Below are 23582 nucleotides of genomic sequence, written 5' to 3'. Positions count from 1 at the left end.
TGTCCCCAGTCTTAAGTAGCTTGATCACATACGTGTGGGCTCAGTACTCAGCTGGATTCTTGCAGAGGAACCGCTACATGTCTCTAGAGTTCTCTCTCTCTATATATAGATCTCTCACCTCCGATACCTGGTCTTCAAATTCTAGCTAGCTGGGACTTCCAGGACTATCAGCTCTCCATCTTTAACTTAAGATGTCCTCTGGACTCTGCATTCTCCTTCCCTGGACTGCAGCAGGGAACCTCTCAAGGCAGTAAGCTGGGGAAACCCCAGGTTCATTCCATTTGTTTCCCATGCCTCAGGGCTCACTGTCCTTCATTGCCTGATATCTAGTATCTTGCAAACTTTTTTTTAATGTATGCTGTCTATTTTACTGTTCATGCGGTTCTCAAGGAAAACATACTGAAGTGGTTTGCCATTCCCTTCTCCAGTGGACCACATTCTATCAGACCTCTCCACCATGACCCGTCCGTCTTGGGTGGCCCCACATGGCATGGCATCTGGTCCCATCACTTCATGGGAAATAGATGGGGAAACAGTGGAAACAGTGTCAGACTTTATTTTTTTGGGCTCCAAAATCACTGCAGATGCTGATTGTAGCCAGGAAATTAAAAGACGCTTACTCCTTGGAAGGAAAGTTATGACCAACCTAGATAGCATATTAAAAAGCAGAGACATTACTTTGCCAACAAAGGTCCGTCTAGTCAAGGCTATGGTTTTTCTCGTGGTCATGTATGGATGTGAGAGTTGGACTGCGAAGAAAGCTGATCGCCGAAGAATTGATGCTTTTGAACTGTGGTGTTGGAGAAGACTCTTGAGAGTCCCTTGTACTGAAAGGAGATCCAACCAGTCCATTCTGAAGGAGATCAATCCTTGGTGTTCATTGGAAGGACTGATGCTAAAGCTGAAACTGCAATACTTTGGCCACCTCATGCGACGAGTTGACTCACTGGAAAATAGTCTGATGCTGGGAGGGATTGGGGGTGGGAGGAGACGGGGACGACAGAGAATGAGATGTCTGGATGGCATCACCGACTCGATGGACATGAGTTTGAGTGAACTCCGGGAGTTGGTGATGGACAGGGAGGCCTGGCATGCTGTGATTCATGGGGTCGCAAAGAGTCGGACACGACTGAGTGACTGAACTGAACTGAACTGGTCTATTTTAGGTTCCTTCAGGTGGGATGTTACCTCATGTTATTCTCTCTTGGCCAGAAGTAGAAGTCCCTGGGGTGTCTTTCACACCCTTTCAGTCTATGGGAGTTTGAGGGAAGCAGCAGAGATGGCTCCAGGGCGATGGCAGTGAGTGACAGGCTGCAGGTTTACAGGTACCTGGAGATCTTGTAATCACTAGTTTTAATATGGTCTGAGTTGGAATTGTCTGATTTGACATTGTCTAATAAGCCTTTGACTGTGTGGGTCACAATAAACTGTGGAAAATTCTGAAAGAGTTGGGAATACCAGACCACCTGACCTGCCTCTTGATAAACCTGTATGCAGGTCAGGAAGCAACAGTTAGAACTGGACATGGAACAACAGACTGGTTCCAAATAGGAAAAAGAGTACGTCAAGGCTGTATATTGTCACCCTGCTTATTTAACTTATATGCAGAATACATCATGAGGAACGCTGGGGTGGAAGACACAAGCTGGAATCAAGATTGCCAGGAGAAATATCCATAACCTTAGGTATGCAGATGACACCACCCTTATGGCAGAAAGTGAAGAGGAACTAAAGAGCCTCTTGAGGAAAGTGAAAGAGGAGAGTGAAAAAGTTGGCTTAAAGCTCAACATCCAGAAAACTAAGATCATGGCATCTGGTCCTATTACTTCATGGGAAATAGATGGAGAAACAGTGGAAACAGTGTCAGACTATTTTTTTGGACTCCAAAATCACTGCCGATGCTGATTGCAGCCATGAAATTAAAAGATGCTTGCTCCTTGGAAGGAAAGTTTTGACCAACCTAGATAGCATATTAAAAAGCAGAGACATTACTTTGCCAACAAAGGTCCGTCTAGTCAAGGCTGTGGTTTTTCCCGTGGTCATGTATGGATGTGAGAGTTGGACTGTGAAGAAAGCTGATTGCCAAAGAATTAATGCTTTTGAACTGTGGTGTTGGAGAAGACTCTTGAGAGCCCCTTGGACTGCAAGGAGATCCAACCAGTCCATTCTAAAGGAGATCAGTCCTGGGTGTTCATTGGAAGGCCTGATGCTAAAGCTGAAATTCCAATACTTTGGCCACCTCATGTGACGAGTTGACTCACTGGAAAAGAGTCTGATGCTGGGAGGGATTGGGGGCAGGAGGAGAAAGTGACGACAGAGAATGAGATGGCTGGATGGCATCACTGACTCGATGGACGTGGGTTTCAGTGAACTCTGGGAGTTGGTGATAGACAGGGAGGCCTGACGTGCTGTGATTCATGGGGTTACAAAGAGTCGGACACAACTGAGCGACTGAACTGAACTGAATTTTTCATAGCTTATATCAGCATGCCCTGTGTTGTGAATTTAAAACTTGCAGTTGTGAAATTGATCAGTAAAAACACAAGGAGAAACCAATGAAAATTCACTTTGCTTTATTAATAGATTTATTAAAAATTATTTAAATATGTAACATACTTAGTTTCTCATTCCCACTGATCTCTAACCCTCTAAAATGTTCTCTCACTATTTTTGCCCTTAAGAGAGAAACCAGATGGCACTGGTCTTATATGGCTGGAGCTGGAGGTAGGGGAGGGCTAAGGAAACCACATCCTCCTTTCTCAACAAGAAGTTCAAGGCCAGGGAATAGAAGGCAGAGGCATGGTCCCCAGGGATCCCTGTTATGTATTAGCTAGAGACGGGCCCTAGAACCTGGGGGATAAAGAAGACGCAGCCCGATAGCTTTTGGGAAAGGCAGACGGGTCCACTGGGATGCAGGCCCAGCAAGGACCGAGCGGGCACCACCCTTGGAAGGAAGGTGGAGGCCAGAGAAAGCTTCAGGAAGGTGATGAGTTGGCCCTAATCATGGGGTCTCCGTGAAAGCATATCCTGCTTTTCCTCTGGTTGAGTTTGATGAGGCTGGGGGAAATTTGGAGAAAGCCTCTCCCAGAGACCATGGCCACACACATGAGTTTCTTTAGACTCTCTGTACTCATTCACCCTAACTTCACATTGGGAGCTGGCAGAAATACTCCAATGGCACAAGGCCCATCTGGGGAGGACTCTAGAGACCCCTTACCCACTACCCCTCCTTCCCCATACCCCAAGCATACCTTCTCAGGACATTAGTCCCACAGCTGGCTATGAGGGGTATCTGAGGATAGACCCTCTGGGCAGTGCCCTACCCCCAGCAGGGAGAAGCCAAAAGAGGGGAGGAGATATGACAGAATAAATAAGCCTGACGAGGGAGGGGGCGGAGACTGAGAGGGCGGGACTACAGTGCAGCCTGCCAGATCACTGCTGGAGGAGTCCTGGAGAGAAGGGCACTCGTTCCTTCAGTGCAATTGAGGTGAGTGTGGGAGGCTGGAGGTGACTCCGGGGGTGTGGGTCTCCTGCAGCTAGGGGTCCCTCATTAGACCTGCTAAGTGAGTGAGAGGCCAGGCCAGGGAGAACCAGAAGTAGGGAGTGGGGCTGGGGATGTGAAGGAGGCCCTGGACTCAAAGGACAGACTGCCTCAGCAATTTCTGTGCTCATGTGGTGAAGGGAACGTGGTTGGTGCTGGATGCTTCTTTTGCAGTTTTTAAGACATTTTCCTGTGATCAGTTTACTTGGGCGCCCATCTCGAGCCTGGTGGGGATGGGGCTAAATGAAGGTGGTGGGGCCAAGAACAGACGGGGCTGGGGCCACGCTAGAGTTGGACTGGGGTTTGGTGTGTGAACAGGGCTGGTTGCGCCCAGGTTTTTGGTGTGGTTGAAGCTCAGTTTACGATCAGGGGTCAGATTATAGCCCTGTGTGGGGTGTGGGCTCTGAATGCGGTCTGGGCTCATGTTGTACTTTACATCAGGAGTCAGGCTGTGCTGAGTCTAGAACTTAGCACAATTCCTGGGGTTCTGATCCTGACCCAGTCCACATCTAGGATCAGGGTTCAGTCTTCAGCCCACTCAAAAAACTGGATTTTGTGTCCACGCTGTGACTTCTCCTGCCTTGCACTCTTTAGGTGCCCCCTCCCCTATTCCGCCCCCCCCCCCCCGCCCCCGCCCACACACACATATGCACACACACTGAGCCACTTGCAGCTTTTCAAACAGGGTGTGTTCTCGTTCTCTCTGGGTCTTTGCACTTGTAGAATGCGCTTCTGAAAACAAATTAGATCAAGTCTATTGCTTAATTCGCCCCAAGTCACTCAGAATTAAATCAAAGCTCCAGGCCACGTCCTGCAAGTCCCTGCATGACCTGTCGCCTCCTCTCCTCTCTGACCTCATCTCCTACAACTCTCCTATGCTCTTGATATTCTGGCCACCTTGACCTTCTTCCGCCTGTGAATCCCCACAGCAGAAGAGCTTTTTCTCTTGTCTCCTCTGCCTGGAACTCTCTTTGCCTCGATCTTAAAATGGCCAGTGTTTTCTCTTCACACGTCTCTCAGTTGGTATGTCACCACCTCAGAGAAGCCTTCACTGACCCCCTGTCTCAAATAGGGTTGTTGTGCCCCTGTCCTTTTCTGTCTCATCACTCTGTCTTATCTTCAGGGCACTTACCTTTATATGAAAGGTTCTTGCTTATTTGTTTCTTTTCTATTATGGCTCTCCTAGTGCTTGAGCTCCATAGAAGCACTGATCTTTTCGGTTGTATCCACTGTTTTGGGCACATTGTAGGTACTTGATGTGTTTCGTCATCTAAATGAATGCTGCTGGCTCCATGTCCCCAAACCTGCTAACTGTGACTGGCCCTGCAAGTCTTGGCTCAGAGGTCACCTCCTCAGAGCCTGACAAGTTGGTGAACTCTTGTTTGCTTTGTTCTGAGCCGCTTGTACTTACCCCTGCCTTAGCATTTATCACAGCATGTTTTAATAGCTGCATATTTGTCTCAGTTTCTCCCCCCCGCCCCCACCCCTGGAAGGCTGAAACATGACCTGTTTACTCTGTGTTTTAGTATCTCTGGTGCTTAGTCTGGCATAGTCTGATATTTGAAAAAACCAAAAAAAATGTATATTAATCAAAGACCGAGTTCAGGCTGTTCTCCTGCATATAGACGATAGTCAAAGAAGCTCGGAAGGTCTCTGATAAGGATCAAAATGTGAAGGTGTGTGGGAACCTTATTGGCTCTGGTCCTACTTGGGAAGTGGAGGGGCAGGGCCATGAACCCTTGGAGCTCTGACTGGGGTTGATTTTGGAGGGACAGACTGGATTGAGTGAGGAGAATGGGGATGGGAGGGAGAGTGGTTATGGGAGCCTCACTCTGCCTTTTGTGAGTCAGAAATTGTACTCTCTCATCTTTCTAGTCTCTTTGTGGCCATTCTAAAAAGAATGACCAAGGCCCTGTAAGGGTTCATCTGCATTATAAAATACAAGCAAGGTATGAGGGGCAGATAATGCGGATGACTTGGGTGGATGTGGTACTCTTCTAGGGTCTTCCTCGGTGGCTCAGCGGTAAAGAATATGCCTGCAATATAGGAGACACAGGTTCGATCCCTGGGTTGGGAAGATCCCCTGGAGGAGGGCATGGCAACCCCCTTCAGTATACTTGCCTGGTGAATCCCATGGACAGAGGAGCCTGGTGGGCTATAGTCCATGGGGTCGTAAAGAGTTGGACATGACTGAGTGACTTAGCATGCATGAATCATACCCTTATAGAGTATGAAGAGAAGGTGCCCTCTCCATGAATTGGGTGATGAGCACTGGTAGTCCTCCCAGTCACAGCATCACCCCTGAGGACTGCCTTCCCTCTATGGCCTGGCAGTAACAGTCAGAGGTTCCCAGGTATTCCTGGGCTTCCCTCCAAGAACATTTTCTTCCAGATGTTCCCACAGATGCTGGCAGGGGCACCAGAGGCCCCTACTCCACTGTTCTAGGCACAGAACATTCTGTGTGTGTAGCCAAGGTAAGAGCAGTGATCACAAACCCCCTCTTCCATTCCCTTCTTTTCGCCCTTCCCCACTGAACCCAAGTGGGGACAGCTGGTCAGGTGTCCTGAGTCCTAGAGAAGCCCTTTGGATTAATGGGTTTTTTAAATTTTGGATTCCTTGGAGATTAACCTTGAAATAATCCTTAAAAATCATTCAAAAGGAGACTGGGAGAGAGGCAGGGCAGTAGCTTGGCATATTGGAAAGCACATGGATATGATGCTGAGAGCTATGATTAAGCCTCAATATCCTTGTATGCAAAATGGGATTAATGATGTCTGCTTGACAGCTTGATGAGAGGCCTGTATTGAATGAGAAGAAAGAACTCAATAGAGGGTAAAGATTTTTACTTTCCACTGTGGGCTCTGCCCAAGTCACAGCCAGAAGAATTGGGACTGAAAGGCGGGAAGTGCCTAAGTCCCAGTCCAGGAGGGTCCTCTTTACTGCCCTCTTGGTTTCTCTTCCAAGGATCTAACTGGGCCAGGTGTTCTACTTGCCAAGCCCCTTTTCTACTTTGCCTCTGGGGCAGATTTGATTAGCTTTCAGAAGGTGCAACACTATTAAAGACAGTTAAAGGGGAAAACATACAGGTGTTGGAGTTGAACAGTCTAGGTCAAATTTCTGTTTTACCAGTCAACTATTAAACCCTGGGAATATTTAACTTTTTTGGGGGGGCCTTCAGTTTTCTCACCTATAATGTAGACATGATACATAAAAGTCTTATTATGGATAATTGTTCCTGGGTTAAATAATCTCTATACAGGCAGGATCTGGCATTTTGTAGGGGGTCCGTGACTTTTGTTTTAATCATAAAAACAATAGAATCAATGCTGGCAGTGATCTCGTTATTCTCTTGGATAGTGTATCCCTGACCACTTTTCCATGCTTCTCTGACATGGAATTTAGAGACTTTGGGGAAGAATCTGAGGATGGTCTGGGATGGGGGCTGAGCTGGCACTGAGGGACAGAGTCCTGGAGGCCAGGGGGAAGGAGTGTGGAGGATTGAAAGCCTCAACAAAGATTTCTACTCCACCTCACTGGAGGCTCTAATGCCCTGTCCTCAAGAAAGGGCTAAGATTTATTTTCACAGTTCTCCAAGAAACATTCCCGAGACTTGTTAAAATGGTGTGACTTCTCAGAGAAAATCTCAAGCATAGAGCTATCCCCTGGGGGTTTAAGGCAGTGTAGGCTTTCTAAAAAAGTAAAAGACCCTTTCTTTGTTTATTTTTCCTTGATTATGTTCTGTTTTCAAAATAGAGTGATTTATCTCCAATTTCCTTCAGAGCTTCCAAATGTTATCTGAGTGTGTGCCGTGGTTCCAATTACTAACAGCTGCTCAGGCTGGCAGTCAGCTGGCAGGACTGTGGGAGACTGGGGTGCCTCAGGGCTGAGCAGTCTGAAGGGTGATGCCTGGGTCATTGGGTTGGCTCCCCCTCCAGTCCTTCATTTCTCTCCTGCAGCCGCCATCTGAGGTCCAGCCCGATTTTACCTCAGATAGCTGTCCACTTTATGCTGTCGAGGCACCTCTCCTCTGGGCCAGCTAAATCCTCTCTGATTTCTGGTGTCTCCATCTCAGTTCTCAGTCTTTGCCTTTGTGAGAGATTGGCTGCTAGTTAGTATGCATGTGTCTATGAGGATGTGCTTGAGGTAAAGTGGAAATTAAGATGACAAATGGGAGGGGGTGATAAAAAGTTTTTGGAAACCTCAGACATTTTCAGAGCCCTTATTCCCCATTTTTAAGTAAACATGAAAAAAAAAGCACTTTGTACACTGTGATGCTGTTTTATGATGTCTTTTGACATTCTTGACCTCGATTTTGCAACAGCACAGTGAGGTTATTATCATCTGCTGCATTTACTTGGACCCAGGACTTGCATTTATAGTCCCAGCGCTCCACTCAACACATCAGTTTACCCTCTATGTAACAGGATTGAATGTGCCAACCCATAATTTCTTCTCAGGATATTTCCTAAGGCAGCGCATCTTTATCCTGGGGACTGCCCAGTTTTGCATTGTCTGTCCATGTGAAGTTTCTGGATGGTATTGATATCTGACCCTCTGGAGCACCAGAGCCTTTTTGCTGACATCTCCAGGTCAGGGATCCTTGGTCACCCTCTCTCTCAGGTACAAACTGTGCTGCATGTGTCACCGAGTCCAAGCTCATTCTGCTCACCACACAATAGGCCAATAAATCTGGGAGATGAGGTATTGAGGCAAGTGATATGACTTTGGAAAGCTGGCTGACTGACAAAATGGCAGACTAGTGTCTCAAAATAATCGTATTGTTTTGGATGCCAGGGCTTAGATGCTAGGTTCTTTTATGGATCAGAGATGGGGGAGGTGAGGAAACAAAGTAAAAGACCATTTAATCCTTGCAAATGTCTCCTAGAATGGCAAACCTTGGGCAGAGGGACGTGTTAATTTCACTTCAGTTCAGTTCAGTTCAGTTCAGTCGCTCAGTCGTGTCCGACTCTCTGCGACCCCATGAATCATAGCACGCCAGGCCTCCCTGTCCATCACCAACTCCCGGAGTACACTCAAACTCATGTCCACAGAGTCGGTGATGCCATCCAGCCATCTCATTCTCCATCGTCCCCTTCTCCTCCCACCCCCAACCTTTCCCAGCATCAGAGTCTTTTCCAGTGAGTCAACTCGTCGCATGAGGTGGCCAAAGTATTGGATTTTCAGCTTTAGCATCAGTCCCTCCAATGAACATCCAGGATTAATCTCCTTTAGAATGGACTGGTTGGATCTCCTTGCAGTATAAGGGACTCTCAAGAGTCTGGTGGTATGAAATGGAGTATCTCCTGTCATATCAATAAACAAATATGCCACAGCTATCTGCGATTCCGGCTCTCCACATGTGAATTTCTGAGCCAAGCTGGTAAGCAAGAGACAAAGGGCACCATTTCCCACACAAAGAATTCAAGGATGTCCCAGTCTTTCACAGGTGGGCAGGGTCAGGCTATCTGCCTGTGAGTCAAACAAAGGGACCATAGCCCAGGGCTCAGGCAGAGGTGGGCAGGCAGGGCTCCCCGAGGCAGGCAGGCCATTATGAATGCCTATAATAACAAAAGGGCTTCCCTCATAGCTCAGTTGGTAAAGAATCTGCCTGTAACCCCTGGGTCGGGAAGATCCCCTGGAGAAGGACAGGGGATGGGAAAATCCCTTGGAGAAGAAAACAGCAACCCACTCCAATATTCTTGCCTGGAGAATGCTATGGACAAAGGAACCTGGCAGTACAGTCCATAGGGTCACAAGAGTCTGACACGACTTATCGACTAAACCACATAATAACGAAATCGGCAAAATAAGATTTAAAGTCACAGAAGCAGATCCAGTATGGAGTCAGATTTAACCCTTCCCAGTTACATATGTCCATTTTGCATTTATTTAGAGTCAAGGCTTTGCTCTTGACCTGTTCTCCATGTATCCATTCTCATGACCTCTGGATCCCTGAATGAGAAAGATCTTTTCTGTTTGAGCCTAATATTTATTGTTCTGAACTTAGAACTCCCTACTATGAATTTCCAGTTTTTATTTTTTCTCAGAAATCTCTATAGTTTAGACAGTTGGCAGTCTTTCTTATCCCCTTGGCTGTGCTACCCTCATTAGACATTTACTGAGGAATTCTTCTTGTGATAAAACTCTTTTTTATTTTCAACTAACATTAACTAAACACAGGATTGGGTCCCTGCCATTCAGGAATTAAAAATTTAGTGACAAACAAACATAGCAATAATTCTAGTTCAGTATGGCAAATGCATAAAAAGAGACCTAAACAAGTTCTTTGGGAGCACAGAACAGGAAACGTTTAATTATACCCAAGGGGATCAAGGGGAAAGAGGTTCAGGAAATTGAATAGCAGAAAGACAGTAAACCAGGATGTGGAAGATGCAATTTTGCCCAGTGGGAAGAAAACGAGGGAGATTTAGGAGGAAAGTAACAAAAGAGAAGTTAAAAAAAAAAAGACAAATCGACACAGAGGCAAAAAACCAATGCTACACTTATGAAATGGTATGTATTTCAATGTGCCTGGAGTACAGGGGCCTTGGGAAGAGTGGTTAGAGAGAAATTAGGGCTGGATGCTGAAAGGCAGAGCTTTGCTCCACCCTACCGAAATCAGATTGATTATATTCTTTGCAGCCAAAGATGGAGAAGCTGTATACAGTTAGCAAAAACAAGATCAGGAGCTGACTGTGGCTCAGATCATGAACTCCTTATTCCAAGTTCAGACTTAAATTGAAGAAAGTAGGGAAAACCACTAGACCATTCAGATATGACCTAAATCAAATCCCTTATGATTATACAGTGGAAGTGAGAAATAGATTTAAGGGACTAGATCTGATAGATAGAGTGCCTGATGAACTCTGGACGGAGGTTCGTGACATTGTACAGGAGACAGGGACCAAGACCATCCCCATGGAAAAGAAATGCAAAAAAGCAAAATGGCTGTCTGAGGAGGCCTTCCTTACACATTGCTGTGAAAAGAAGGGAAGCAAAAAGCAAAGGAGAAAAGGAAAGATATAAGCATCTGAATGCAGAGTTCCAAAGAATAGCAAGGAGAGATAAGAAAGCCTTCCTCAGCCATCAATGCAAAGAAATAGAGGAAAACAACAGAATAGGAAAAACAAGAGATCTCTTCAAGAAAATTAGAGATTCCAAAGGAACATTTCATGCAAAGATGGGCTCAATAAAGGACAGAAATGGTATAGACCTAACAGAAGCAGAAGATATTAAGAAGAGGTGGCAAGAATACACAGAAGAACTGTGCAAAAAAGATCTTCACGACCAAGATAGTCACGATAACGTGATCACTGACCTAGAGCCAGACATCTTGGAATGTGAAGTCAAGTGGGCCTTAGAAAGCATCACTACGAACAAAGCTAGTGGAGGTGATGGAATTCCAGTTGAGCTTTTTCAAATCTTGAAAGATGATGCTGTGAAAGTGCTGCACTCAATATGCCAGCAAATTTGGAAAACTCAGCAATGGCCACAGGACTGGAAAAGGTCAGTCTTCATTCCAATCCCAAAGAAAGGCAATGCCAATGAATGCTCAAACTACCGCACAATTGCACTCATCTCACACGCTCGTAAAGTCATGCTCAAAATTCTCCAAGCCAGGCTTCAGCAATATGTGAACTGTGAACTCCCAGATGTTCAAGCAGGTTTTAGAAAAGGCAGAGGCACCAGAGATCAAATTGCCAACATCCGCTGGATCATGGAAAAAGCAAGAGAGTTCCAGAAAAACATCTATTTCTGCTTTATTGACTATGCCAAAGCCTTTGACTGTGTGGATCACAATAAACTGTGGAAAATTCTGAAAAAGGTGGGAATACCTGACCACCTGACCTGCCTCTTGAGAAACCTGTATGCAGGTCAGGAAGCAACAGTCAGAACTGTACATGGAACAACAGACTGGTTCCAAATAGGAAAAGGATTACGTCAACGCTGTATACTGTCACCTTGCTTATTTAACTTATATGCAGAGTATGCCATGAGGAACTCTGGGCTGGAAGAAGCACAAGCTGGAATCAAGATTGCTGGGAGAAATATCAATAACCTCAATTATGTGGATGACACTACCCTTATGGCAGAAAGTGAAGAGGAACTAAAAAGCCTCTTGAGGAAAGTGAAAGAGGAGAGTGAAAAGGTTGGCTTGAAGCTCAACATTCAGAAAACAAAGATCATGGCATCTGGTCCCATCACTTCATGGGAAATAGATGGAAAAACAGTGGAAACAGTGTCATACCTTATATTTTTGGGCTCCAAAATCACTGCAGATGCTGATTGCAGCCATGAAATTAAAAGACGCTTACTCCTTGGAAGGAAAGTAATGACCAACCTTGATAGTGTATTAAAAAGCAGAGACATTACTTTCCCAACCAAGGTCTGTCTGTCTAGTCAAGGCTATGGTTTTTCCCGTTGTCATGTATGGATGTGAGAGTTGGACTGTGAAGAAGGATGATCGCTGAAGAATTGATGCTTTTGACCTGTGGTGTTGGAGAAGACTCTTGAGAGTCCCTTGGACTGCAAGGAGATCCAACCAATCCATTCTAAAGGAGATCAATCCTGGGTGTTCATTGGAAGGACTGATGCTAAGGCTGATACTGCAATACTTTGGCCACCTCATGTGATGAGTTGACTCACTGGAAAAGACTCTGATGCTGGGAGGGATTGGGGGCAGGAGGAGAAGGGGACGACAGAGAATGAGGTGGCTGGATGGCATCACCGACTCTGTGGACATGAGTTTGAGTGAACTCCGGGAGTTGGTGATGGACAGGGAGGCCTGGCATGCTGTGATTCATGGGGTTGCAGAGAGTCGGACACGACTGAGCGACTGAACTGAACTGAACTGAACTGAATAGTTCTGTCTTTATTCCAGAATAAATTTGAAGTTTTCAAAGGTATTTTTTAAAACAATAAATGGTGACCTGATTTCATTTGGGTAGAAGATTCTTGGGATTGTGCTGATAACAAAGTTAACACTAGGGTCATGGCTATGAGAATCAGAATATCTGTTTGCTGTTTCAGTCGTGTCCGACTCTTTGCCACCCTATGAACTGTAGCCCGCAATGTTTCTCTGTCCATGGGATTCTCCAGGCAAGAATATTGGAGTGGGTTGACATGTCCTCCTCCAAGGGATCTTCCCAACCCAGGGATCACACCCGGGTCTCTTATGCCTCCTGCATTGGCAGGTGTGTTTTTTACCATTGGTGCCACCTGGAAAGTCCTGTGTCTGTTTAGGCCACCATAACAGAAATAGGGAAACACTACAGAAAAACAGTTAACAACAACACATATAATTTTTCTTTGTGTGTGTGTGCAGATTTACTCTGTTCCAGGTGTTGTGTTAAAAGATTTACACTGATCATCTCAGTTAATCCTTACATTGATTTCTATTAAGCAAGGACTATTATCCTCATTTTAGAGATGAGGAAACTGAGGCTTTAGATCAGTTCAATTCAGTTCAGTCACACTCAGTTGTGTCCGACTCTTTGTGACCCCATGAATCACAGCACACCGGGCCTCCCTGTCCATCACCAACTCCCAGAGTTCACTCAAACTCATGTCCATTGAGTTGGTGATGCCATCCAACCATCTCATCCTCTGTCAATCCCTTCTCCTCCTGCCCACAATCCCTCCCAGCATCAGAGTCTTTTCCAATGAGTCAACTCTTTGCATGAGGTGGCCAAAGTATTGGAGTTTCAGCTTTAGCATCAGGCCTTCCAATGAAAACCAAGGACTGATCTCCTTTAGAATGGAGATCTATTGGAGAACTGGTTGGATCTCCTTGCAGTCCAAGGGACTCTCAAGAGTCTTCTCCAACACCATAGTTCAAAAGCATCAATTCTTCAGTGATCAGCTTTCTTCACAGTCCAACTCTCACTTCCACACATGACCACTGGAAAAACCATAGCCTTGACTAGACGGACCTTTGTTGGCAAAGTAATGTCTCTGCTTTTTAATATGCTGTCTAGGTTGGTCATAACTTTCCTTCCAAGGAGTAAGCGTCTTTTAATTTCATGGCTGCAATCAGCATCTGCAGTGATCTTGGAGCCCCCAAAAATAAAGTCTGATATTGTATCCACTGTTTCCCCATCTATTTCCCATGAAGTGATGGGACCAGATGCCATGATCTTCGTTTTCTTAATGTTGAGCTTTAAGCCAACTTTTTCACTCTCCTCTTTCACTTTCCTCAAGAGGCTTTTGAGTTCCTCTTTACTTTCTGCCATAAAGGTGGTGTCATCTGCATATCTGAGGTTATTGATATTTCTTCCAGCAATCTTGATTCCAGCTTGTGCTTCTTCCAGTCCAGCATTTCTCATGATGTACTCTGCATATAAGTTAAATAAACAGAATGACAATATACAGCCTTGACATACTCCTTTTCCTATTTGGAACCAGTCTGTTGTTCCATGTCCAGTTCTAACTGTTGCTTCCTGACCTGCATATAGGTTTCTCAAGAGGCAGGTCAGGTGGTCTGGTATTTCCATCTCTTTCAGAATTTTCCACAGTTTATTGTGACCCACACAGTCAAAGGCTTTGGCATAGTCAATGAAGCAGAAATAGATGTTTTTCTGGAACTCTCTTGCTTTTTCCATGATCCAGCAGATATTGGCAATTTGATCTCTGGTTCCTCTGCCTTTTCTAAAACCTGCTTGAACGTCTGGAAGTTCACTATTCACGTACTGCTGAAGCCTGGCTTGGAGAATTTTGAGCATTACTAGCGTATGCGATGAGTGTGATTGTGCAGTAGTTTGAGCATTCTTTGGCATTGCCTTTCTTTGGGAATGGAATGAAAACTGAGCTTTTCCAGTCCTGTGGCCACTGCTGAGTTTTCCAAATTTGCAGGCAAGAGTGCAGCACTTTCACAGCATCATCTTTCAGGATTTGAAATAGCTCACCTGGAATTCCATCACCTCCACTAGCTTTGTTTGTAGTGATGCTTTCTAAGGCCCACTTGACTTCACATTCCAGGTTGTTTGGCTCTAGGTGAGTGATCACACCATCGTGATTATCTTGGTCGTGAAGATATTTTTTGTACAGTTCTTCTGTGTATTCTTGCCACCTCTTCTTAATATCTTCTGCTTCAGTTAGGTCCATACCATTTCTGTCCTTTATTGAGCCCATCTTTGCATGAAATATTCTCTTGGTATCTTTAACTGAGGCTTAGAAACGTTAAATGATTTGCCCCAGTTTGCACTGCTAACAAAGTTGTTGCCTGGGATTTAAATCCAGGCTCAATTTAAATCCAGTCTTAACAGCTGTACAATACTGCCCCTGGAAGACCTTGGTCTTTGGATGTGGAAAGTTTGATGTGCTTCAGAGACAACAAGGTGGATACTTTTAGTGATTTTAGAATTATGAATCTGGATCACAAAAGATAATTCAGGCCTTCCCAAGAATATTTGGGAATCAACTGTTTACTGAAGGTTTACTGAAGTGGGTGAGATGGCTCAGGGAATGTATATAGATTGAAAAGAGCTCTGAGGATTAAATTCGAGAGCGCTATCATTTAAAAACATGCTTAAGGGTCAAGTGAAGGAGGCTGAAGATCCAGAAGGAACCAAGAACTAATGGTCAGAGAGAAATGAGGAGAAGCGGAAGGATCAAGGAGAAGTTTTAAGAAGGAGAGAAATAATCACGGTGTCATATTCTATGGAGAGGTCAGTACAGAAGATTTAAGTGACTTTGAAAACTTTGGTTTCTTAACCTGAAGTTCTTCATTAAGCATGACTCCTTAGAGCTTCTCCCTCCAGTTTTTGGAATTAAACACTGTCCCTCTCTGTTCTAAAACTCATGCTCTCAGTGTTTTCCCCTTTGTGTCTGGCCCGAGGGAACCTCTGGGTGACAGATCAATGGTGGAACAAAAACCATCAACACATCCTGAGCCCAGTGAATGCTGTAAGCCCCTTCTGATGCTGGCTGTGAGCTCTTCTCTGCATTCAACTGCTGACTGGTAGCCTATGTAGAAGCCCCTACCTCAGTTATCAAGGACCAAATCTTAAGAACCTAGTACTTCTTCTTTCCTTGCTGTGCTGTGCTTAGTCGCTCAGTCTTGTCTGACTCTTTGCAAACCCATGAACTGTAGTCTGCCAGGTTCCTCTGTCCATGGGGATTCTCCAGGCAAGAATATTGGAGTGGGTTGCCACGCCCTCCTCCAGGGGATCTTCCCAACCCAGGAATTGAACCCAGGTCTTCTGTATTGCAGGTGGATTCTTTACCGTCTGAGCCACCAGGGAAGCCCCCTTTTTTCTTACTAAGATAAAATTATCTCAAACATACCCTAGCATAATGGGAAGAGGAGAAAGCCATACATTTTATATATATATATATATATATAATATATACACCTATATAGTGTGTGTAAATACAATTTATATAATCTAATAAATAACAGGAGCATGTAAATATTCGTGAATGAATGGAGGAAAAGGAAAAAGGGAGAAAGTTAGTTAACTCTCTGATTGTTTCAACAGAGAGATGTGATCTGAGAAAACTCAAGTCTGATATTTCCCACCTCAGGAATCTCTACTTATATCCCTCACTTCAGTAGCCAGATTTGGGGATGATGGAACCCTGGTATAGGATTGATTGTTCCTCCAGTGCTTCTAATGCCGTCATCTTTCACGTTTAGTCCTCTGTGTCAGCCCCACTCTCTTCAGCCTAGTAGGTCCCCTAGAAACACGGCCTAAATAGAAATTCTTATTTAAAGGACATATTGTCACGAGCAGATGAGTGAGGGAAATAGGATAGAGCAGGGAAAGAAAATAATGTGAGGCTGTTGTTTCAGCTGGAGACCAGCTACAGGTTTGGTTCCTCAGGAAGCTTTGGATCACACATTGCCTCCCAGCTTTGGTCCCACCTGGAGTCAAGGAGGCTGGCCTTGTGTACCATTGTGTCAGGCACTCATTGACTTCTAGAGCTGCCCTGGTGGGGATAACATGACTTCCTGGGTGAAGTGCCTCTCATTTGGTAAGTAAAAATTTTCTGTAGAAAGGGAGAATTCTGAGCCTGTCTTACTCAACATCCACTGCAGAAGGGATATAGGTGCATTGGCTTGGTGAAGGGGATCTGAGTGGGACACCTATGGCATCCATTGCAGTCATTGTTCCTTTAATCATATAAACTGGGCAGTCTGAACAAGTGTAAGACTTTGGGTGAACATTTGAGCAAGAGTGAAAATGTAGAGCTAGAGTTCAGGATGAGTTTAGTGTATCTTTTTTTTTTTTTAATTGAATTAAGGCTTACCATAAAAAATAGGTATTATTTGAAGATTGATGTAATTGTAATTTGGACCCATGAAAGGAGGAAACTTTGGAGACAGAAGTTCTGGCCCCTATGGTGCTGCTACTGCTACTGTTGCTAAGTCACTTCGGTCGTGTCCGACTCTGTGTGACCCCATTGATGGCAGGCCACCAGACTCCCCCGTCCCTGGGATTCTCCAGGCAAGAACACTGGAGTGGGTTGCCATTTCCTTCTCCAATGTGTGAAAATGAAAAGTGAGAGTGAAGTCGCTCAGTCATGTCTGACTCGTAGCGACCCCATGGACTGCAGCCTACCAGGCTCCTCCGTCCATGGGATTTTCCAGGCAAGAGTACTGGAGTAGCTTGCCATTGCCTTCACCCTATGGTGGTGGAGGCCAATATTTTGCCAAACCACGAAACCAAGGTGGCTATGGTGGTTCCACCATAGCAGTAGCTATGGCAGTGGCAGAAGGTTTTAATTACTGCCAGGAAACAAAGCTTAGCAGGAGAGGAGAGCCAGAGAAGTGACAGGGAAGCTACAGGTTACAACAGATTTGTGAACTCAGCCTAACACAGTGGTGGCAGGGCCTAGTTGCTACAAAGACATGTTTTAGATAATACTCATGTGTATGGGCAAAAAACTCGAGGACTGTACTTGTGACTAATTGTATAACAGGTTATTTTAGTTTCTGTTCTGTGGAAAGTGTAAAGCATTCCATCAAAGGGTTTTAATGTAGATTTTTTTTTTCCACCCATGCTGTTGATTGCTAAATGTAATAGTCTGTAACGTAATCATGACGCTGAATAAATGTCTTTTTAAAAAAAATAAAATAAAATAGGTATTATTAAGTTTTACATTAAGTTTTATTTTTTTTTCTTGTTTAAATTTTTATTGGGATATCCAATGATAACATTTACAATGTTGTATTAGCTTGTACTGTAAAACAAAGTGAATCAGCTGTTCAGTTCAGTTCAGTCGCTGAGTTGTGTCCAACTCTTTGCAGCCCCATGAACCGCAGCATGCCAGGCCTCCCTGTCCATCACCAGTTAAGTCTTTGTTGTTTAGTTGCTAAGTCGTGTCTAACTCTTTCATGACATGGACTGGAGCTGTCCATGGGATTCCCCAAGCAAGAATACTGGAGGGGGTTGCCGTTTCCTTCTCCAGGGGATCTTTCCAACCCAGGCATCAAACCCATGTCTCCTGAATTGGCAGGTGGATTCTTTACCATTGAGACAGCTGGGAAGGCCATTATTAAGTTTTACATTGTTTTAAATAGCTACTGGAGTGAAGTCTTAGGTTAATGCTAACGTTAGGGTTAAGGCTAGAATTGGAGAGGTCATTAGAATTAGTGATAAGTTTATATTTCAGTGTTAGTCTGCATTACTAGAGTATTGCTACATTGGACTGTGATTAGTCTTAAAGATAGTCTAATGATAGAATTACAGTAGGTATTAAAGACGGGAGCACAGGGTAGTTAGGATAGAAGCAATGGGAGTTTTTATAATCTATGTCTGATATAAACTTAGTCAACTACCTCTTCTTGGTGAACTACATGATTTAAAACACTTAGAATTTTTGCTTCAGTATTTTATTTGTTTTCAGAATTCACTCTGAGGTGAGGCTAGTAAGTAAGACTGGGTGAATGCTCATTTGGGCCTTGAGTTATGAAGGATAGTTAGGTTGAATTTATAATAGAATCAGAGTTTGGATAGGCAATGAAGTTAGAGTTCTTATCAGAGAATAGGGAATGGAACAGGGAGAAGGGTGTGGGGAGGAAAATGACAGAAAAATCTTAGAGGATCTGACAATGGTTTATCTTTGTATTCCAGACTCTACCTGCCTGGCACTGGTTGCAGCTCAGCTTCTTCACAATGGTGGGTCCCAACGGCAATGAATCCAGTGCCACATATTTCATCCTAATAGGCCTGCCAGGCTTGGAAGAAGCTCAGTTCTGGCTGGCCTTCCCATTGTGTTCCCTCTACCTTATTGCTGTGCTGGGTAACTTGACGATTATCTACATTGTGCGGATGGAACACAGTCTACATGAACCCATGTATATCTTTCTTTGCATGCTTTCTGGCCTTGATGTTCTCATCTCCACCTCATCCATGCCCAAAATGATGGCCATCTTCTGGTTCAACTCCACTACCATCCAGTTTGACGCTTGTCTGGTACAGATGTTTGCCATCCACTCTTTATCTGGCATGGAGTCCACAGTGCTGCTGGCCATGGCCTTTGACCGCTATGTGGCCATCTGCCACCCACTACGCCATGCCACTGTGCTAACATTGCCTCGTGTAACCAAGATTGGCATGGCTGCTGTGGTGCGGGGGGTTGCACTTATGGCACCCCTGCCTGTCTTCATCAAAAGGCTACCCTTCTGCCGCTCCAATATCCTTTCCCATTCCTACTGCCTGCACCAAGATGTCATGAAGCTGGCCTGTGCTGACATCCACGTCAATATCATCTATGGCCTCATCGTCATCATCTCAGCCATTGGCCTGGACTCACTTCTCATCTCTTTGTCATATCTGCTTATCCTCAAGACTGTGTTGGGTTTGACACGTGAAGCCCAGGTAAAAGCATTTGGTACATGTGTCTCTCATGTGTGTGCTGTTTTCATATTCTATGTACCTTTCATTGGATTGTCTATGGTGCACCGGTTTGGCCAGGGGCATGGCTCCCTCCTGCCCATCATCCTGGCCAACACCTACCTGCTTGTTCCTCCCGTGCTCAACCCTATTGTCTACGGAGTGAAGACAAAGGAGATCCGACAGCGCATCCTTCGTCTTTTTCATGTGACCACCCACACTTTGGATCCCTAAGGGATCAAATTTCTTTTTAGTGCAAAGTCTTTTGGTTTAGATTTTAATATCAACATTTTGGAAGACAGTATTAGGAAAAAAATTCTTAATAAAAACACAACTGATCCTTCAAAGATGAAACTGATTGGAGGATCTCCATGTGTGTAGGGGCAACAGAACTGTATACTCCCAATCCTTATTTTTCAATATTATTTTTCCCTTTAGTTCTTTGGGGGTAGTTGTGGTTGGAGGGTTATTACTTCTCATTTGGTTGGGGTTCAGTTCAATTCTCAAGTCCAAACCATTCAGACAATTGCTTGTGCTGATAGTTCACAGCATTCTGAGAAAAGGGCAATATTTCTAAAGGATGTTTACCAAAGGTTTGAGTATGACAACAATTAAATACAAGAACATAATACAATTAGATAATCTGGCTTAAAACTGATTTCCTCTTCAGAGTCCGCTACCATTTGGATCTTAGGAAAGGAGACATACCTGGATTTCCCTCTTCAAAGTGATGTCCACAGAGAAAACATGATCTCTTTATTTTTTTCTGACTACCATTCTTTAAGAAGAAGATTGAAAGTAAATTCACAAAAGATTACATTTATCTAAATTAATGAAAGATGATACTGTATCTGAGCATTTTCATAGACTTTGACAGTTTTCCTTATTTTCCAATTTTCTTATCAACCTTTTGATTTTGGCAGGAATATGATTAGTGTTCCCATTGTACTGATGGGGAAACCGATGTTCAATGAGATCACACGGGCTTAAAACATTATCTTTTGATGCCCAATCCCATATTTGAGGAGGGGCTGTTAGACTAGTGGGGTAGTAAGCCAGACATTCTAGAGTCTTGAATTTTCTGTATTTAAGTTCCTTTCTCGTTCAGTATTGTATTTAGGAATTTCCTGTTCATGTTGTTGATGGCTTTAATTTCAAAGGTTCCTAGCCTATTTGCCATTATACTTATGTCATAGCAACAGGAATATGTTTGGGTAATTCCCAAACAGTGGCTATTTCGGGTAATGGTATGATTAGTAGTTGGGGCATTCACTGGATATCTGGAGAGACACTTTATAGAGAAACACAGCTGATAAAACTTAGAAGCTCATGGCAGAAAGAGCAGGGCTGGTACCAGAGACCAGGGAGCCAAGGGCACAAAGCAATGTGAGACTGAGTAGGGTCAGTGGCCCAGGTGACTAGTGAGGAAGAAAAGCTAAGGCAAGCATAGGTCCACAGAAAGTGAGTAGAGCATAGACGTGGACAGCATGTATTCCCAGGGTTCTGAGGTACCCTGCTGGGGACACCCACAGCATCAAAGTGCTTCGGGTTTGATTCATGGTTGGGGAATTAAGATCCCACATGTTGTGTCATGCAATGCAGACTTTTTTTTTTTAAAGACTGTATCCCTGATAGCTGTATTTAGCATGAGTATGGTTCCAAAGGCCCACCCAGGAGCCCCACAGGCCGAGTATAGCACTTTCAGAAGGAAGCCAAATGGGAAGACTGTGTGTAGGCATTGCAGGAGTGCGGGAGGAATGAATGAAGCAGGAGTGAGATCTCCACCCACAGGGGAGTGCTATGCTAGGCAGACCTATGGAGAGGTAGGTAAGTGTGAGAGGCAGGTAGCAGAGTAGAGAGCATGGCGCATGGCTGGCCAGACTTTTTCTGGCCATAGCCAGAAGCACAGGACTATTTGGTAGAAAGGATATCAGGAGAGCATATCCAATTTCTTGGACTGAAATCCAGAAGATGAGAATTGTGAGCAGTATGGAATCTGCTGTGCCCAGTGAGTGGTGACCAGCAGATCAAGGTATATATACTAGTCAGTGCCAGCTAGGGTCACTCTGAACTGTATAGAGGGTCATCCCAGTTCCCAATAGTGCCCTGACACTGAGATTGAAAGAAAGAAACAGAATGAGAGAGAAGAGAAAGACGTTTTTCTTATTAGGAAAGCAATATATGATCACAGTAAACAAAAATCTTAGACATTCTGAAAATATAACAGAAATAAAAAAGTAAACCAATAAACTTGTCACCCTAAAGAAAAAAAAAAGTACTGCTGGCATTTTGGTGTTTATTCTTCCAGATTTCTATTGTTTGTATACATGCTTTTGTATGGGTATACGATGAATGTGGGTGTCTATTTTATAGTTGGAATCCCACAAGAGTAATAGATAAACGAGTAAAAGAGACAAATCAGAAAGACACATTTTTACTTTTATTTCTGGGGATGCAGATATTATCTTAGATTTCAAAAGAGATTCCAAGTGTATGATAGTTAATATGCTCAGGATAAAGTTTCACGGTTTTGATCCTAAATGAATTAACCATTTGGTGAATGTAAACCCACATGCACACACATCAACACGTCCACTACTTTCCTTCCCTCCTGTGTTTCTCAATAAGCACTAAATGCCAGATTTAGGAACACAACTATATCTGGTCATCTACTTCAGTACTTACTGGGTCATCCGGAGGGCCCGGAGGTAAGAACTAGGATGAAAGAGAGGCTGCCTTTTTTAGGAGAGTTGACTGGAAATTAGAGGTTTCCTGGGTAGTTTTAACAATAAAGAATCTGCCTGCAATGCAGGAGACCTGAGTTTGATTCCTGGGTTGGGAAGGTCCCCTGCAGAAGGGAACGGCATCCCATTCCAGTATTCTTGCCTGGGAAAACCCACAGGCAGAGGAGTCTGGTGGGCTACAATTCATGGGGTCGCAAAGAGTCTAACATGACTCAGCAACTAACACTTTCACTTTTCAAAGAACTTTATCATATACATTTAACCTGGACATATTTTTATTGGCCCCATTTCCTTTGTTCAGATATTTTTGTCTCTGGCCCCACCATTGCAGCTAATTGAACATTTTCTAGAAAAGTCAGAATAACTGAAATTTCAGTCTTTAAGTCACTTATTCTTTTTTGTTTGTTTGTTTTTAGGTTTTACCTAGAAATGATTCATAAACATGTCTTGTGTTCTCAGTTATAACTACCAGCTCTCTAGTCCAGATACTCCCCTGCTGCTTGGACAATTGTCAAAACCTTCCCACTGGTCTCCTTGCTGTGAGTATCATTTTCACCAGTCCTAAATTCCACAGAGCTGGTAGGAGTTTTTTTCCAAACACACATCTGATTAACTTCCCTGCTTAAAATCCATCAAAGATCTTTTGTTACTTCCTATGAAAAGTTTTTTACTTCTCAGAAAGACAGTAGGCTACACCTTTCCCTTTTATACCTGTTCCTGTCTTATTTTTTCAGTATAACATTTATAATTCTTCCACACAACTTATTATTCAGCTACTTGGTGTCTCTGATTGATTTCATGCATTTTTAAAGCCTTTGTTTTACTCTGTTCCATTGTATGAACTGATCTTTTGCCATTTTTTTTTCTTTTTAGTAACTCTTTATAAAATGAAACTACTCATGATTTGTCAGGCCAGAAGTAGTATTCTCTCTTCAGTGTGCTCTGACTTCTTGAAGATTTTTAGAACTGGACTGTTTTCAGTTCAGAAAAGCTAGAATGAGATCTCTGAGTTGTATCTGTTTAAGATAATAACATATCTTATATCACTCTTTTAATTGAGAAGATTCCCTTGTATGCAATGGACATACACATGGAGGGTCATTCCCTTCCACTATGGCTGGCCTTCTTGACATAGGCAGATCTGAACTTGGGAAAAGATTATATTGTAACATTGGTTTCGGCTTTCAGAGTTGATGTTCATTGTTTATCTCTTAAGCAAAGTACTTTCAAATTTCATGACCATTCCCCTGGAATCTCATAGATTTTTTAATCTTAGATTTGATCCAAAGACTATGAACCTGATGCAGAACCAGACTGTAATCTGCTATTCCTAAGGAAACCAACAAGGATGTAGAGTTCTTAACTCTAACACACTTGAAGAATAAGGGTATGAAGACTCTGTTGGAAATCTGAAATGGGGTTATAGGAGAGGATGCAACTGTCAGTGTCAGACTTCAC

General features: G+C 43.9%; 1 protein-coding gene across 1 annotated transcript; it reads left to right on the top strand.

Annotated features, from left to right (window-relative positions):
- Positions 1-18569: 18569 nt before the first annotated feature.
- Positions 18570-23051, top strand: LOC129554601 (olfactory receptor 51E1). Its single transcript, XM_055423519.2, has one exon. The coding sequence runs from the start codon at positions 18661-18663 to the stop codon at positions 19612-19614; it is 954 nt and encodes a 317-aa protein (XP_055279494.1). The 5' UTR covers positions 18570-18660; the 3' UTR covers positions 19615-23051.
- Positions 23052-23582: the final 531 nt, after the last annotated feature.

Source organism: Moschus berezovskii, chromosome 14 (genome assembly GCF_049115385.1).
Source record: "Moschus berezovskii isolate FMDL1 chromosome 14, NW_MosBer_1.0, whole genome shotgun sequence".
Taxonomy (NCBI): Eukaryota; Metazoa; Chordata; class Mammalia; order Artiodactyla; family Moschidae; genus Moschus; species Moschus berezovskii.
The sequence above is the reverse complement of the archived record's forward strand: the minus strand, read 5'-3'. Positions and strand labels throughout refer to the sequence as shown.